General features: G+C 51.3%; 1 protein-coding gene across 5 annotated transcripts in view; it reads right to left on the bottom strand.

The window, feature by feature from the left end:
* Nucleotides 1-4819: 4819 nt before the first annotated feature.
* Nucleotides 4820-17541, bottom strand: part of gw (trinucleotide repeat containing adaptor protein gawky) — a 54512-nt gene continuing 41790 nt past the window's right edge. For all 5 annotated transcript variants that reach the window (XM_075701469.1, XM_075701471.1, XM_075701473.1 and 2 more), the window contains one exon: nucleotides 4820-17471. In XM_075701469.1, coding sequence (XP_075557584.1) covers nucleotides 16661-17471 — 811 coding nt within the window. In that variant the 3' untranslated portion in view covers nucleotides 4820-16660. The remainder of the gene's footprint in view (nucleotides 17472-17541) is intronic.

The raw sequence follows: 17541 nt of genomic DNA, 5'->3' as shown, positions 1-17541 counted from the left end.
GTCCGACTGACCGCGACAAGATTTCGAGCGAATATCTGCGCTCCACCATGGTGGCAACCAATGCCACCGGCGAACGGTGGCACCACATTCGAACGATCGTGTTCGCCCATCTCGGTGTACCGCGAAGAGGGCCGGAAGACGTGGGAAACGTTCGCGCACACAGGCAACCCCAAATCAAAGGCTGCTCCCTTTCGCGCCCGAGTAACCCGGATGTTAGGTGGCGTTAGCAGCAAAAGCCCCTTATTAGCAGCTACTGTGCATTCTACCACTTTAATAGCATACACAGATTAGCGCAACATCCGCCACCTCATACTATTCTGAAACTGCCGACCATCGGCGGCGCGTAGGTATACGCGGGGAAGCCGAACTGCAAGAGACGCGAGAGTCATGCAGGTAAAATAGCGGGCGTGCGAGTGCACATCGCAGGACGCGTGCTATCGTGACATGCATTTTTCTTCTGCGCAATTCGTGCGTATTCTGCAGCCAGCATCGGCGTACTCACGCATTACGTCATCAGCTTTACCATCTTGTTTTAGAATGGAAACGTACATGCATCTCCTGTAGTTATCAGTTCCGCAAACGGATCATATTGAGAAACTAAGCCCAGACTAGGTGGCGCACAGAGAGAGAGAGAGAGAGTAAAACATCTTTATTAATAATATCTGAATGGCGAGAGCAGTGTGGGAGGAACCCTCAGTCCAGGGTCCCTAAGATGATTCCGGCGATGTTTCGAGCCCGTTGTATCACTGCTCGGAGGACCTCGGGAGGTCCGTCGCGGAGGGCATCGTCCCACAGCTCTTTGTTGCGTAGGGGGTAAAGGAGAGTTGGCAAGGGAGGAAAGAGGTTTGCAGTGCACTCAATCGTGACGTGGAAGATTGTGGGCGAGCTGCCACAGCCAGGGCAACGATCTGCATAACAGTGTGGGTAGAATTTATTGAGAGAGACAAGATTAGGAAAAGTTGCGGTTTGTAACTGGCGTAATGCCACTGCTTCCTCCCGCGAGAAGGACGGCGGTAGTGCGGCGTGGGTGCGACGAATGCGTGTATAATGACCGAGTATGTCTTTATAACGGAGCAAGGGATTCCCCCACTCTGAACTAGTCGCCTCACCACGCCGAGTCACCCGGAGGGAAATTTCTCGGGCAACCGCATGTGCGCGTTCGTTACCCGGCAGCGAGGTATGACCAGGGGTCCAGAGTAAGTGGATGCGGGGAGGTGTGGTTAGTGTATTTTGCGGGATCTGTTTGAGAATTTGGTGCGCCGCTCTCGGGATGCCATGTCCTAATAGGAACGCCCGGCATGCCTGTTGCGAGCCCGTCAATATATACACTTCCTCAGGAACATGGATGGCGTATCGAATTGCTAGAGCAACACCGAGAATTTTTCCGTAAGCGGCATTTGTTCCGCGCATTGCATCAGAGTCTCTCAGGGATTCGGTGCCATCCAAAACTACCGAGGTATAGCCCTCTTGAGTGCGTGATGTGTCCGTGTATAAAGTGTGTGTTTCCGGGATGTTTGCAAGCATGCGGCCAATGTATCGTACACGGGCTTTGCGCCGCCCTTTGTCATGCTCGGGGTGCATATTACGTGGCAATGGATGAATACTTAGTGTTTGGCGTATTGCTGACGACAAGATCGTTGGACGGGTTTCAGACTCAAGGGGTGGGACAGAGTATCCTAGCCGTGTGAGAAGATGGCGGCCAGTAGGAGTGAGTAGGAGGCGCTGGCGATGGCTGACCCAATGTGCCTCTAGCAGCTCGCCTAGTGTGTTATGTGTCCCTAAGTTAAGGAGACGGTGTGTGGAAGTATAGTTCGGGAGGCCATGGGCCAGCTTCGTCGCTTTGCGAATCATTGCGTCTATGCGAAGTTGTTGCGCTTGGGTCAACCGCTGAAATGGGAGATGGTATGTAAGGCGGCTGATCACGCATGCCTCCACCAACGCAGCAGGTCCTCTTCTCGAAGGCCCCAGCGCCTGTTGGAGACCCTCCGGATCATGGCCAGAATTTGCTCAATCTGTCTGGATAGAAGGGAAACAGTGTAGTTTGACCTGCCATCCACTTGGATGTGTAGGCCGAGGATACGAGCACGATTAACCTGTGGTATCGGTGTGCCATCCACGTGCACAGCGATAGGGGGAGTAGAGGAACGGCTCCGGGGGCGAATGATTATGAGCTCCAACTTTTCCGGAGCACATCTTAAGCCGCATTTTCTCGCGTACTCGGAAACTGTATCGACTGCTTGCTGCAGTCGGTCCTGGATGGCTCCGTCGGAACCCCGTGTCGACCAGATAGTAATGTCGTCCGCATAAACAGCGTGGGCGACATCAGGGATCTGGTCGAGTAGTCGGGGGAGCCCTGCGAGCGCGATATTGAATAAAGTATGGGAAAGAACTGAGCCCTGGGGTGTCCCACGTCCTACAAGGCGAATCGTACCGGATCGATGCGGTCCCATTCCTACGGTGGCTGTGCGATCTCGAAGAAATGCGCGGATATAGTTGTACATACGAATTCCACAGTGTGAATGTGCAACATTGCGAAGGATGAGGTCATGTTCAACATTATCGAATGCCCCTTTTAGGTCTAAGGCGATGAGTGCTCTCGTTTGGGCGGACGACAGAGGTCCTATGACTTCCTCCCGCAATTGTAAAAGCACATCTTTGGCAGACAGATGAGCCCGATATCCGGATTGAGAGTTAGAAAAGAATGATTTTTCTTCGAGGAAGGGCTGCAGACGCTGCAAGAGTACATGCTCCATGAGCTTACCAATGCAAGATGTTAGGGAGATGGGTCTTAAGTTTTCAACCTTAACAGGCTTGCCCGGTTTGGGGATCAGTATGATGTCGGCGTGTCGCCATGCTTGGGGAAGCATGCCCTTGCGCCAGCAATCGTTGAAGATATGGGTGAGGTGGTTAATATCCGCGTCACTGAGGTTACGAAGGGTGGCGAATCGGATGTGGTCGGCTCCCGGTACCGTGTTGCGGCGTAGGTCTTGTAGGACCACCCGCACCTCGTCAAATGTGATGTCCGCATCTAGCAATTCGTTCGCCTCGCCTACATAAGGATAGTCAGGGTACTGCGGCGGCGCGCCTGTGGGTATGAAATGCTTCTCTAGCTCTCTGAGGAGTGTCGAGACATCGTCCCTGTACTCGTGCATTAGGATGTGCAGCTGTTGAAATGTTTTTCCCTTTGTTGTGGTGGGATCTGTGAGTGAGCGAAGAATCGACCACGTTTTTGCTGCGCTCAATGTGCCTGAGAGGCGATCGCAAAATCCTCGCCAGTTATTCCTCGTAAGGATCTCTGCATACTCCTGAGATTCCCGTGTAATTTGATCTATACGTTTCCTAAGTTTGCGGTTGAGGCGTTGTCGTTTCCATCGTCGTGTCAACCCTCTGCGGGCGTTCCAAAGATGAAGTAAATGCGGGTCTATGTCTGGTGTCTCGGTTGTGGTGCGCAGTATGCTCGTGGTGGCCTCTAGATCTTGTGCGAGAGAGTCAAGCCAGCGTTCGTACCCTTGGCGCTCAGGTGGGTCCTGGCGACGTTCCCTGAATTTCGCCCAATCCGTTATACGCACATTTCGCTCGGGCCTGCGCGCACCCCGTAATGACAAGGTGGTCGCCACAATGTGGTGGTCACTACCAAGGTGCTCCTCTAAAGGCCCGTGCGCAACGACTGGGCCAGTATTGCGCACGAAGGTAAGGTCAGGGCAGGTGTCACGAGATACGCTGTTGCCCATCCGAGTGGGGTGCTCTGGGTCGGTAAGGAGTGTGTATCTCATGTTACAGATGGCATTCCATAAGCGGGTCCCTTTAGCCTGCGATTTAACGTAACCCCATGCAGTATGCGGAGCGTTAAAGTCGCCGGCCACCACACAAACCCGTCCAAACCTACCAAATTCTGTTAGTAGGTGCTGAAAACAGTGCGTTCGCGAACGGGGGGAACTGTATGCATTGAGTATAAACAGACTCTCGCTGCGTTTACCTTGCGTAATTATTTCCAATATTTGGTGAGGAATGTCAATGTTAGTGGGAGGCACGAGGATTAGTGTGCCGTGTACTCCCTGACGGGGCTGGATCTCCCGCTCCTGAGAACAGGGACCCACTGTTAACCTACAACGAAATCGCCAAGCAGTGTTACTTAGAGCGCAGGGAATTCCCCCTGCCACATTCTAAATAGGCCACAGGCGGTTACATTAAGGCTTCTGCAGACACGAACGTATCCTAACCCGGTCATCATGAATAAAATTAATCCGGACTGCGGGGTTTCAGTCTATCGTAGCAAATGTGGGGGTTTGCTCGGTTTAGACCGCATGCTTTGGCGCTGCTTGGTGTTCGCCGATGATGGTTCTCGAGGTGAACAGTGGTGGCAGCGGATGCTGCACAAAGAAGTGCTGGCGGACCAACTCAGGGCTGTCCAGAGAGCCCGTGTGACGGCAGAGGGGCTCGGCCTCTGTACCGACGTGGGAGCGGCCCGCATCAGTCTCAGACTGATCCCTCAGAACCTAAATAAAGTTCTTCATGCCATACCATACCATAGAACACTGCACTCAATGTAAAACGTAAAATGATAGTTGACCTCAGCAGGTCAAGTTGAGCAAACAAATTTCATTATGCATTTAATAACTGCCCAGCCTCTGGCAGATGCTCCCAGACACCTACAATGTCGCAATTTCAAGGTGGTGAGGTCACATTCATTTTGTTTATGCGGTGTGGCATGCGAGAAAGCAGATTTCACGATCTCAACAAGCACATACTATCAGTCCCGAAGACAAGCTTCAAGAGACAGAAGGCCTGCGAGACAAGAAACGAAGTGGGACCAGTGGGAGGCACATATTACACAAACCTTTAATGCCTGAAAGTTGACTGCTATTACAATACAATAAATTCATCAACACATCACAAGGTTTTTTTTCTTTCAGTATCTTTGTCGTCGTCCAAGTACGGCCAGCATCATTCTCCGCGCATATATAATATGTATATATAATAAAACCATCTACAACTTTCGTGTGTGTGTGTGTTTGGTGTGAGAAGGCCCCTGAATAAGCAAGTTCTTCCACGTCGAACACGGAGCCCCCCCAGACAAAGCGAGGGGCTTGGGTTTTGAACTAGCAGTCTGAATCACATGTTGGGTTCCCCGCGGTGCCGTGTCCTTAAATATCTATATGTACCCTTGGTTTGTCAAGTGTCGCACGCTTTTTTTTTTTTGTTGTTGTTGCTTCCTTGTCACTTTTTTTTCCCTCAAATACACACACACCTCGACAACAGTGGTAGTTAGTGGTAATAATATACAGTATTGGTGGACACTAAGAGCACGGTCCCATGGGGATAAAGAAGGGGGGAAACGTTGCAACAAGTAATAAAAATTGAACAATGCATTATTGTTATACTTAATCTAGAGAAACAAATGTACATGTAAACACAACAAAAAAAGAGCAAAAACACAAGGAGCAAGAAAAAAAAAGGCATAAACTTGGAAATGCACACTTTTGTCACCATAGTGAGATAGTATTTTTCTTTCACATGTCATTTAAAAAACACAAATGTCACAATTGCAATCAGTTAAAATTGAGGGAAGGGGGAGGGGATGCAAGAAATAAAATGTGAAGGGGCTGTGTGCCCTTCCGAGTTGAACAAAATCAAAGGTTCAACCCACACCTCGCAACACCGTGTGGAAGAACATTGTCAGGCAAAAAACATTAACACAACACACTGCAAGAAAGGGGGGGAAGAGGCAGATAAACACAACCTGAGATTAAAATATCTTCACTAAGTGCATCAATATCAATCAAAATGTGTTGGCTGCTGTCACACTCTCTTGGATAGAAAGAATGCCACCCTTTGCTTTTTTTTTTCTTTCTTTGCTGCATTAGTAGTTGCAAATGGTACTGTGGTACAGTTGCATGCGTTGAGGGGGCACGTTGCACATCAAGAGGGGGCAACCGCAACATCCTTCGGCATCTTTTTAAAAACTACAGACGTCTCCCGTTAGCCTCGACAAAACCTACCAGCTCATAAATGACTTCATCTCCCCACAATGTTCTGCGGCAGATGCGGCTTCCCAGTCACCAGTTGCATTGTATTGGCTGGGATTCTGAACAGAGAACCCCTCCCCCTACCCACCCCCTTCCCTCGGCATGTGCGACACAACACTCATTAATATGTCAGCTCTGTGCTTGGGACCATAAGCAACCAGTGCTCTTTCATATCGTTGCTATAAAACTAAACTTCCTGGACGAGCACACCGAATGCAAAGAGATGGAAGAAAAACAAATGCCCCGAAAGAAGGGAAAAAATTGCGTGCACCACACATGCTCAAAACTGTCGTTGACGCCCGAGTGAGCCTCCTAGCTCTGCTACGAGGTGCCCGGGGGGGGGGGCCTTGGAGACTGGGGCACCTCACTGCTATTCTTTTTTCCATCTTTCGGGGACTGGAGCAAGTAGAGAGCTGCCAAGGAGGCAAGCCCTCCCGTTAAATTCTCATCAACAAGACAAAATGAAAAACACATACATGCACGAGTGCGCGGAAAGGACAAACAATATGAAACAATAAGTGCTCTTCTTAAAACTCGCGCGCCCCCAGTCGAAATTGCACCCAGCGCGAGCGGATGCATGTACCGAGCAAGCACCTGCTCGTAGCACGCGCCACCCGCTAAGAGAGTCTCGGAATGAAGTAGGTTTTTTTTTTCCCCCACTTGGAGAGGCAGCAAAATGCGGCACACACAGACGCACAGAGCAGCGACACCTGGAGACACGCTTTCTTTCCCCTTCCGGTCGACACTCGCTCTTTCTTTTTCCTTTGTTCCACTGTGATGGTGGTTGCCGTTGCGGAGATGGCAGCGGCGGTGCACAATCCTGAGACGAGTCGCCGCGGGCAAGCGGCAGCCCCTCTTTGCAAGTGCCGCAGGTTGGGCGGACTGTCGGAAACATTGATCGCGCACAACAGTTTTCTTCAGCTGGCCACCACCGCTGTTGGGAAGGACACACGTCCTCCCCCGCCACTCGCGGTCTGGCAGCGGCAGCAACAATGGCATAACACAAGAGTGACGGGCACGGGGAGAGCGCGAGTAACACAATAACTTAAAAACAAAACTCCTTAGCTGACCAGGAAAAAAAAGGGGGGGGGGGGTTCATAGCACTGTTTGCAAAGGAACACCACACGCAAGTATGTCGAAATCATCACATCTTTGGAAACCCTGAGACATCAAAAAAAAAAGGGGGGGGGGAATACATTGAAGAAAAAAAATCCTTTTTCCAACATGTGTTCACATTTACATAATAATGATGTGCCGACGTGCATATGACACACACAGATTTGAGACACGTACACAAACACACCCTCCTTTATCCTGGACGTACACGTTATACACTCATGCGCCATGCGCGCAAGAAAAAAATATATACGAGCGATTAATAGGAATACTAGTTCATAGTAACAATTGCTGTGCACATATCTCACCAACAAAAATCACATTGGCAACAAGTGTATTTCTTCCCCCCTCATCGTCACGACAATATTGTGTTCACTGCCAGAGGAAAGCCCCCCTCACACACAAGTTCCTTGTTTGCCGCGAGGGGTTTCCCCAAACCACCCTCAAACATTGCCACCCAACCACCACCGAGACGCAGAGTTACAGTGGACAGTGCAAGGGAACGGAGAGAGTAGTGAGCGAGGTAGCAACCACGCACTCCGCCCAAAGCTCGCGCATCCCACACCCAATTTTCCCCTAACACAGCACATGCTCTCGCGGCGGTGGCAAGACGTCGTCGTGGCAGAAGCAGTGTTCATTCCCTGGACTATACTTCCGTGTTCCACCTCCCGACCCCACCAAACCACGCCTGCCTTGTAATCGGCGATGACATGAAGTTTTGCATTAAGTAAGAGATGCAGGAGGAAGGCGGTCACAAGGTAAGGGGGGGGGGGTAGGGGAGAGGGGTGATACAGCTGTGGCAAAGGCACATGGTCCAAGCGCTTGCTTTGCTGCCCTGCGTCAAGTAGTGCTTACTGCTGCTGCAGAGGGAGCCGCTTTCTGACTAGGCATTCTCTCCTGGCTGCTGCTGCTGCTGCTTTGGCACGGGGGTGATCAGTGATGCAGGGGCGGGGGGGGGGGAGGAGATGGGGGATGCGTTGTGTCAGCAACTAACGCTACTCAAGACGAGCGAGAGAGAGAGAGAGAGAGAGCGCTTGCCCTGATTGTCTTTCAGGGAATGACAAGAGGTAGGGGGGGGGGGGGGGGGATCGCACAGGTGGGAGAAACGGGGAGAGGGGGTGCCACACAGCGGTTAGTGTAGTGGCTAGTTACTTTGAGATCATCGTCCACTGCTGCCTTGTTGCCAAACCTGGCATAGTCTCTGCACCCCCCCCGCCTCCCAAACCCCACATTGTCCCCTCCCGCGGTTCCCCCCCCTCACCTAATAACACCACCCATGCCTGCACCATTGTTGTGGCTGACGTGCAATTCTCGACCTACATAAAGCTCCCGTACATGTGACCCCACCCGTACCCCCTCCACCCCTATTCAAAACCATAGCCAGCTGCCTCGGGAGATGACCCGTGCCGACATGCTTGCAAAGGCGTGCACGCACTTACACACAAAACTTCCTTTTGTTTTCTTTTGTTCATTTTCTGCTTTGTGATTTGCCACTGAAACACTAATGAAAAATGTGCTCTTTCACAATGGCTGCTTCCAAGAAAGCCCCGAGGCATGCCACAACATGACAGCAGTTAAAACATTTCACATTTTTGGAAGAGATGGTGCTTTTTTTTTTTTCGCCTGTGTTTGGAAGTAAAAAACAACGCGCAAGTCACTCTAAGTCACCGGGCTGTAAAAACATGGCCATGCAAAAAGGGGGGGAGGGGGGGGGGAGAAAAAAAAAATAAAACTTGCACAGGCATGCCATGTTTGTGTGGAATCGATGGCAAGAGAGACTGACCCTGCCTCCAAAGCATTGACAGGGGACACCACTCTTAAATGTTGACCTAGTTAAGTGTCATTAAAAAATAGAGGTTGCCAAGCCTGTTTCTGTCCTCCTCAAAAGTTTTACCCAAGCAGGTACACCTAATAACGTGTCACGAGAGGTCATTCGAACATAAAAGAAATGCACATGGTGTGATGGTACAACAGTTTTGCAGGGACCAACCCCGTGGCACGGCACCCAAACCCCTACGACCCCAACACTGGTAAAAATTTCCTGTGGTAATGGCCACAGAGCAACTAAAATCGGCACATAAACAACACTCCTGAACACACGTGGAAGAAGCTGATGGACGAATCCTACAGGGGGAAAAGGTTCTTGCCCCAACATAAGACGCGCGTGAGCAGGTTGGGGGAGGGAGGGGGAACAACCAACACATAGCACGCGGGAGAGATAACATTAAATAGTCATTATTTTTTTTTTTTTCTGCAAGATTCAGGCCACAAATGAAGTGAGCTTTGCTTGAACCTGTCCCGCGAATAACGGGACAATACAATGATTATTGATCAGGTATACGGTGTACATCGGCAAAAGACGCACATGGCGGCAGAACTAACAACTTCTCCCAGGCGAGGAGGAGGTAGTCTTGAGATTTTAAACTTTTCTTTTGGCTTGCCGTTTTGAGGGAGAAAGACGCACTTCGGGCCAACCACCACCAAGTCACAATGCCTAAATATCAGCTACGTCGATTGCAGGCGAACAAACTTGGAGGAAGAACAGAAAGAGAATGACCTGTGACGACCAGACACACACAACCCTGCCACAAGCTACAATGTTTGAGTACCTTCGGCTTTTTATAATAAATGCTTGTCACCGAAGCAGCCCGCCCCCACTGGTCAGCTGCTACAAACTAATTGTTCCACTTTGGAAAGCCCATTAGAGGAAACAACCCGCCTTGGCCAAAAAGTCATGATTGTGCTCTCCCAACTCGAAGAGCCCGCACAAGCACTTTCAACAATTCGAGCAACAACGACGACCAGACCGCTGAGCAGCCAAGACGTGTACGACACTGAATGACTAATGGGCTTGGCTTGGCAGTAGTACCATGCATGGCGGCAAATCGACCAGAAAGTCTATACACGCGGTCTCGATATGACTCCCACCCCACCCCCATTACCCCTCCCCGAAACCAGCTTGCACAGGTAGAGTAGGAGAAGGGGTAGCAGTTCAAAAACGTGAGCTTTCGAGCAATTCTATAGGTGGAACTGCGTCCGTTTACACGTGATTGCTGCCACTGTGTATTGGTATTGATTTCTTTTTAATTCTTAAAGCTATACACACACATTGTTCTATTTGTTCTTCTGTGAGTTCCTTTCCAGCACCATACGAGTGAGAAAAAAAAAAAAGACGAAGTGAAGCCGCAGGTAAGTTTGGAGTGTGAAGCACCTGCTCCACACAAAACTAGGGCCGAGGGCGACTGGACGGCCCTCACGGCCACGGCAACATCACAATATGACAAGGAGAAAAAAAAAAACTATTTTTTTTTACTCGAAAGCTACACATGCACAAAAAAAAAAAAAAAAGGATCTCTTTAGGATGGCACTAGGTGCGGGAATACCCCTGCGGCAGAATATCTGTGATAAACGCAAAATAAGAATACAAATTTGGATATATAAAGCTAGCTGTGACGAGAATTCTTTTGAAATTTGGGGGAACTAGCATGACACGACACACACAAACCCACACACACACACACATGCAAAAGCTGAGTGGCACAAGAGAAACCTTGCGGGCATCTGAAAGATCACATTGAGTGTGCACCCCTGGCCTTTCTCCGGCCCCAACGTGGCTGCGCGCGCCGGTAGTTTAAAAACTGTGCCAGGAAGGCCACGGCCTCTCAACCACGGGAAAAGGGGGCAATGGAGGTCGGCAGTAATGGATCAACTTAAAAACGGATAAAACATCTCAACCCGTGCAGAGAGGCATCGGAGGCAATGTGTCGTCATTGGAACCGCTTGGGAAGTACGAACAAGACCGTCGCCGATGGTCATACCGTTGTTCCCTCCCGTTTCTGCTGGCGAGAAAGGCGAACCAGACATGCGCTTTGCCCTGACCAACCCTGGCAGCAGAAGAACGGGCCTTGCATTTCCCCATGGAAACTTTTTTTCCCACTCACCACATTTAAGGCACAGAAAAAACAATTGTTGTCCTCGCGGCATTTCGGCAACTCAAATTCGGGCTTTGCAACTGGAGAGACTAACGCCAGATTGCATATGCGCATGCATCCCCAGCTGTGTTCTATTCTGCAAGCACACGCACCCCCCTTGCCGCCCCCTTGCGTGAACCTGAAACAGTGTGTCAACAACCACGCTGCCGTGCCTGCATCATTCCGCGCCCAACGCAATGCTACGGACATGCGCAATGCAACGTCCCAAACCCTTGTCCCCCATTTACACAGGATCCCAACCAGCCCCTCTTGGAGGAACACCTAACCTGTGCGGCTAGAAAATGGAATGCAATTCAGAGCGCCCCGGCATGGGAAGCACCAAGCTTTGGCATGGAGGAGATTTTCCCCAAACAACAAAGTAGTGTAGGAAGTGGACGCCCCTAACTATGTACAAGCACACTACACACACACAACCCCCCACCCCCTCCCCCACAGGCCGGCACAAGGGGGGAAACGAGCACCAGCACCCCCCTTAGCCTCCCCCTCCCCACCACCACCACCATCAAAATCATCCCACATAATCTCATTTCATCGCACTCTCAAGGTTGAGAGCAAACCTCTCCAAGACGGCCGTGCCGTTGCTACTACTGAGACCAGTTTGGAAAACAACCGCCATTGTTGTAATGCTGCCTCCCCCACCAGAACACTCAATACTTGTACACACACCTGCAAATGCAAACTGCACCCCAGCCCACCCCACCAGAACCCCTGCCCTAAAATGCCAGCACGCGTCTTGCCTGGAATCGATGCTAGCTGCCGCGAGACGACACTTGCGACGGTGCAACCCCCTTCCCTCCTTTTTCCCAGACAACTTTGTACACAACTGAGAAGGGCTTGCAAGAACCCGGAAACATCTTTGTCGAGGGGGGTGGTGGCGAGCCTCCCTCGTACTTTGACTGCTCACTAGGCAGAAGTGACTAATCATTGCCCCCGTCCGAGAAACAATCCCTTGGCGGCTTCGCGGGTGGGGGCAAGCAAGGCTGGTCGGGCGAGACAGGGAACGATGCGACGGCGTGCACCCTCCGCACCCGAGTGCCCGCCTATTTTCCTTTGAGCAGATCCCGCGCAGCTGTGCCGGTGGACTCTTACTTAAGATATATATATATTTTCTTCATACACTAGAGTATTAGGTGCTTGTCTTCTTTAAGGTATTCTTCCGCTGCCCGTGTCCCGCATTGACAAGAGACTCGATAAGTGTTAACACTACACGCTCACACAGACACGCACGAGACAAAGTTGGTGCACGCGAGCCTCCGTCACCAATCCCGGAAAAACCCCAAAAGCACCCGTGCACAACGCGATGCCGCAAGAGAGATTCCACCACTAATGCACTTGGCTCTGGAAAGCGACAGGTCCGCCCCCTGCTAAGGTTAGGTCTCCCCCGATGTGGACGCCGCCCCCAAAAAACGAGTGAACAACTTGCACGATGCGAGTGCACCTGTCCGAAGTCCATATAATATATATATATATATGTCGTTTCTCTTTTTTTTTTTGTTCCGCACCTTGTTCGGTCAAGGCACGGCTTTTTTTCTTTTTAGTTCTTTAGTCATTGCATTTTCTACAAAAAGCTCTCAGGACGGGGGGCAACACGTCATCCGCGATGGCCCCCGAAAAAAAAAAAAAAAAAATGCACATGGCAACTCTGGCACCCATCCCTCCAAGTCTCACCCTGCAAAGAAAGCGCGACAACGGGCTGTTTTTTTTTTTTGTTTTTTTTTCTGTTTTTTTTTTCATCTCAACAGTAGTGCTGGGTGCACCTTCCCGCCCCACTCCCTAAACTGCGCGAAGGGAGGGAACGAGCAAGCTCCCCAAATCTCACTAAAAAGCGTAGCTTATCTATGTACACACACAAACACACAGAACATATATGTAACACACGCACAAACTGACAATCTGTACAGATGAACGAAAGCGAGGGAGAGAGAGAGCCGAACATTTTTGTAATGGAGGGACGAACAAGGGCTACAAGGAGGAGCGCCCTCATCTCTCCAGGCTTCGTCTACTTTGGCCCCAGGCTACGTTGCCAAACTACACCAACTGTCCCCTCGCGTGTATTTTTTTTTTTAACTGCATCAGAACGTGCCAAGCACGCACGACATTGAGGCGACTGTGTTAGTGTTGAGAAGCAAGACAAAAAATTTTTTAAGAACAAAAGAATACAAACATGATGTGCACTTCAGAAAGACAAGAAGCCCGAGCGACTCATTGAAACACTCGCAGCAAAGGAACAAGGAATAGCCGCGTGCGAGCAGAAAGAGAGATGTCCGAGGCAGATGTGAACACCAACTGCTACGTCAAGAGACAGCGCACAAGACAAGAAACTAGAGATAACAAAACAAGAAGTCAACCTTTTTGATCGCTGGCTTCGGGGACGTTAAAAAACATCAAAAGACCACTTAGAGAGACAATGGTGCATGCAAGATTAGGAGACATGGTAAGGTAAGAAACTGAAGTAACCACACTAGCTGGCCACAAGTTTACAAGCAGTCATCACTTTAAGTACACAGAAAGGGAGAGAAGCAGAGAAACACTTTAAGATGTCTCCTGGCATCAAGAGCTGCCCAATAACCAAGTCAGACGGAAAGGCTATGCGCAGCGGCTGTGACCCGAAAGAAATGAAAGCACCAAAAAGAAACAACGGGGACTTGAAAACTGCACACGAAACATACTGCTGTCCTTTGCCTGTGACATAAAGCTGCTCTGCAATCTTCACAACGGACTCCTGGAACATCAGATTAATGTGGTGCAACCATGAGCCGGCACACAGATTTAAGAGGACAGTCAAGAGTCGACGAACTCAAGAAGGGTGAGGCATCGCAGGTGTAAAAAAGGTGGCCTCACCGCTGGCATGGACTGCAACGCGGAAATACCAGAACGCAGAGAGAGGGGGAAAAAAACGTTGAGTGCAGGGATTGTGCTAGACTTCAATATATTTTTTTTCCTCCTCACTTCTACAGCGTTAAGTTTTGCCAGCCCTGACATTGGGGGAAAAAAATAACACAGACCAGGTCAGAAGATGTATTGCACGTTTGCGCACAAGATGCATAGATTGCCACACCAGTGTGCCTGAGAAGAGGCATTGCGCTAGTATATATCTATATATATATACAGAGAGAGATGTTGGGCCTTGTGTGTGTTCTCCCCCCCCTCCCCTCCACCCCAACACTCCACACCCTGAAGCACTTTGTGGGAATCTGGAGAGATTAGGGAGGGGCGCAAGAGGGGGGGAGGGGTACGAGTTGGAGCCCCTGCATTTGCGAAAAAGGGGGAGTCTATACCAGTGGCGCCCCCTCCTTTCCCGGCCCCTCGAAGCCCCGCTGATGCGGGCAGGGCCAGTGGCTGGAAGAGGGCTTGAGCTACTGATGCGTCACAAGAAGGGAAGGCAACCCTCGGCAAGCGGAGTGGAGCCGACAATGTGCGCATTCTGGGGAACAGGGCCGCCCTCTCAGGTAGAGGCGGTAAAAAGAAAGAAAGAAAGAAAGAAAGGAAAAAACGAAAAGAGGCCGCACTTACAAGAGAAGTCGGCGACCAAAGGGAGAGTTTGCGACAGCGGCCAGACGAGGACGCTCGGGAGCGAGCCTCGCTTCCGAGAGTTGAGATATGTGAAGACCCTTCCAAGCTTCTTCCGTCTACATAAACGGGAGGTGGGAGCTCGTTGGCAGGGCAGCGGCGGCGTGTTGCAGTGCACCGCAGGTTGCACGGGAATTGCAATGAGTAACCGAAGGAAAAACGTGGAGAGGTCAACCTCTCGCAAAAACAACCATGCACCCGGGAACGACCTGTGAATACGAGAAAAAGCAGAGGACGGGATAGAAGAGAGGAACAACGCTTCGCTATTGGTAGCCCCCACCCCACGTTATTGCAAATGTCATGCACGACTGGGTGAACACGGTTGTGCCCTGCATGCTCAGATATGTTGGTGCGGTACACACACACACTGCCCGCTGCCGATGCAGCGACATGCCGGCCTGCCACAGCTCCACCTTGCACCCAGAGGACGAGATCGAGTAACCAGGTGACCCTTGCGAAGAAAAATACCAGAAGAAGAAAAAAAGAAAGTCAACAGAGCCCTGTGTAGGATGGCTGATGGGGTGCAGCACCATGCCAACCCGTGAAGAACACTACTCTCCCGATACATCGGGCGAGAGTTCGCACACACGGAGAGAGACAAAACGACAGCACGTCTTCTGAGCCCAGTAGGCACGGCCAGAGAGGCGCTCACGTTTGGTTTTTCTAAGGCTTCTTTTCAGCAATGCCTGCTGCCTCTTACAACGTAAAATTTGTCCCGACGAGGAGCTACGGCAATAAATCTGGCACTTCATATCTTTGTGGTTTCTTTTTTTTGGTTTTCAACAGAGGCAAGCCCGCCCAGCCCAGACTTCTGCGCCTCGCATTGCAGTGGGACAAGGCAAAACATTGCAGCACCGCAGTTCGGTCACGGGGTTGCGGTGGCCAGACATTACGGAGATCGCATTCATCCACAGAGGTCGCTTCTTGTTCTCCTCCGCTGATGGCGATGGTGCACCGTGCATGGCGCCCCTGGTGACCGACTGCAACAATGTTGTGGCAGAAATCGTTGATTCGGCACGTGGGCATAGAGCAATTGAGGGCGGAACAAAAAAAAAAGTTAAACAGAAACAAACAAGCGACCCACGAAGGAAAAAAAAAAAAACATTAGCAGCAGTGGGAATGGTGACTACTACTGCAACACAGATAATAAAAACAATGTTCACACAAAAAATTCTGTCCATGAAGGTATCACACTTTGGCAGTCGTCGCACGCCGCTGACAGACACCCTCCCCCACTTGTGCATGCCAGAAGACAAACTTCGTCAACGGTAAGAAAAACTGAATAGACACGTTGTGCAAAAGAGCAGTGTTCTCTTGTAGTTACCTCTCTGTTTCTTTTTTTTTTTGGATTTTTTTCCCCCATGTTTTTTTTCTTACATTCTTAGTCACGTGTAAAAGGTGGTCAATATATATATATAATATATATGTGTAATATCAATATATATATATATATTTTTTATGTGTGTTTGTGTATATACTATTTTTTTCATCTTGATTGACTTTCCCACTCGCGACAGGCAAGCATAACACAATCACACATGCGCACACACATACACGCGACAAAACGAGACTGAAAAGAAAGAAAAAAAAAGAGAAAACAATCATAAAGGCCGGTCTGTGTCGTTTTGGCATTCGGCGCGCAGCGGCGGCAGAGGGAATGGGGTTGTGGCAGGGGGGCATGATAGTGGGGGGGGGGAGGGGACATGCACACGACGCTAGACCGATGAACGCACATGCACACACACACAGACCCAGGCGGCACACGACAGAAGCGGCACGCCGAGTCCCGCCGCTTGCGGGGCAAGGGCTCCGGCCCAGCACCCCCCACACAGAAGCGGTTATCACAAAAGGGGCCGGCAAGGCACCGGCTCACGCGCGCTGCTCATCCTCCTCCTTCGTCGTCACTGTAGTAGTTGCAGGTTTTTTTCGCTGCCGCGAGGAAAGGGGGGTCGTCACTCAGATGGACTCGCCGCTGAGCAGGTCACCAGGCAGGAAAGAGTTGAGCGAGGACTGGGGCACTCCGGGGCCTCCGTGGTCGTGGTCCATCTGGTTGGAGCCACCCACTCCGCCGGCCTGGCTTGTCTGAGGCGCAGCCCAGAGCCCGCTGCCGGACCCAGGGAAGGACCACAGGTGGCTGGCATTGGACGACGAAACGGCCGCAGCCGACGACACCGGGGGTGGGGCCGTGGTGTTCCACGGCTCCGTGGGCTGCTTGCTGGGGCGACCGGGCGCATACTGCAGGGGCGGGCGCTGCGGCGGCTGGTGGTAGGCATTCGTGGGGGCACCCCAGGCCATCTGCTGCTGGTGCTGCTGCGGCTGCGACGAGGGGTGCTGCCCTTGGCTGCTGCCGAGCTGCAGGAACTGGGCCACCTCCGACTCGGACGGGATGTAGGCCATCATGGTGGTGTTGGAGAGGACGCAGTTGTGCAGCGCAGACTGGGCCTTGGCGGCCTCCTCGCGTGACGCGTACTGCACCAGGGCCAGCCCGTGCTTGAGGTACAGGTGGAAGAGCTGCAGAGGTCCGTGCTGCATGCACAGCGTCTTGAGCGTCGAGCCGTCTATCTGCTGGGTGAGGTTGCGGAGCATGAGGAAGCTGGAGCCAGAGCCTGGCTGCTGGTCCCAGCCCGAGGAGAGGCCGGGGGGCGGGCCGCGAGTCTTGGGCCCCACGTTCCACGGATCTGTCGGCGCCTGGTGCTCCGAGCTGCCACCCCAACTGCTCTTGGAAGCATTGCCTTTGGACGAGCCACCGCCACTTCCATTTCCACTCCTGCACGCCAGAACACGAGCACGCACGTTACCAGAGAGTGGGATAAGTCCACAGATTGCCGAAGTTGCAG

The sequence above is a fragment of the Dermacentor variabilis genome, chromosome 8 (genome assembly GCF_050947875.1).
Source record: "Dermacentor variabilis isolate Ectoservices chromosome 8, ASM5094787v1, whole genome shotgun sequence".
Classification (NCBI taxonomy): domain Eukaryota; kingdom Metazoa; phylum Arthropoda; class Arachnida; order Ixodida; family Ixodidae; genus Dermacentor; species Dermacentor variabilis.
Note: the sequence above shows the minus strand (reverse complement) of the source record. Positions and strands in the feature narration are given on the sequence as shown.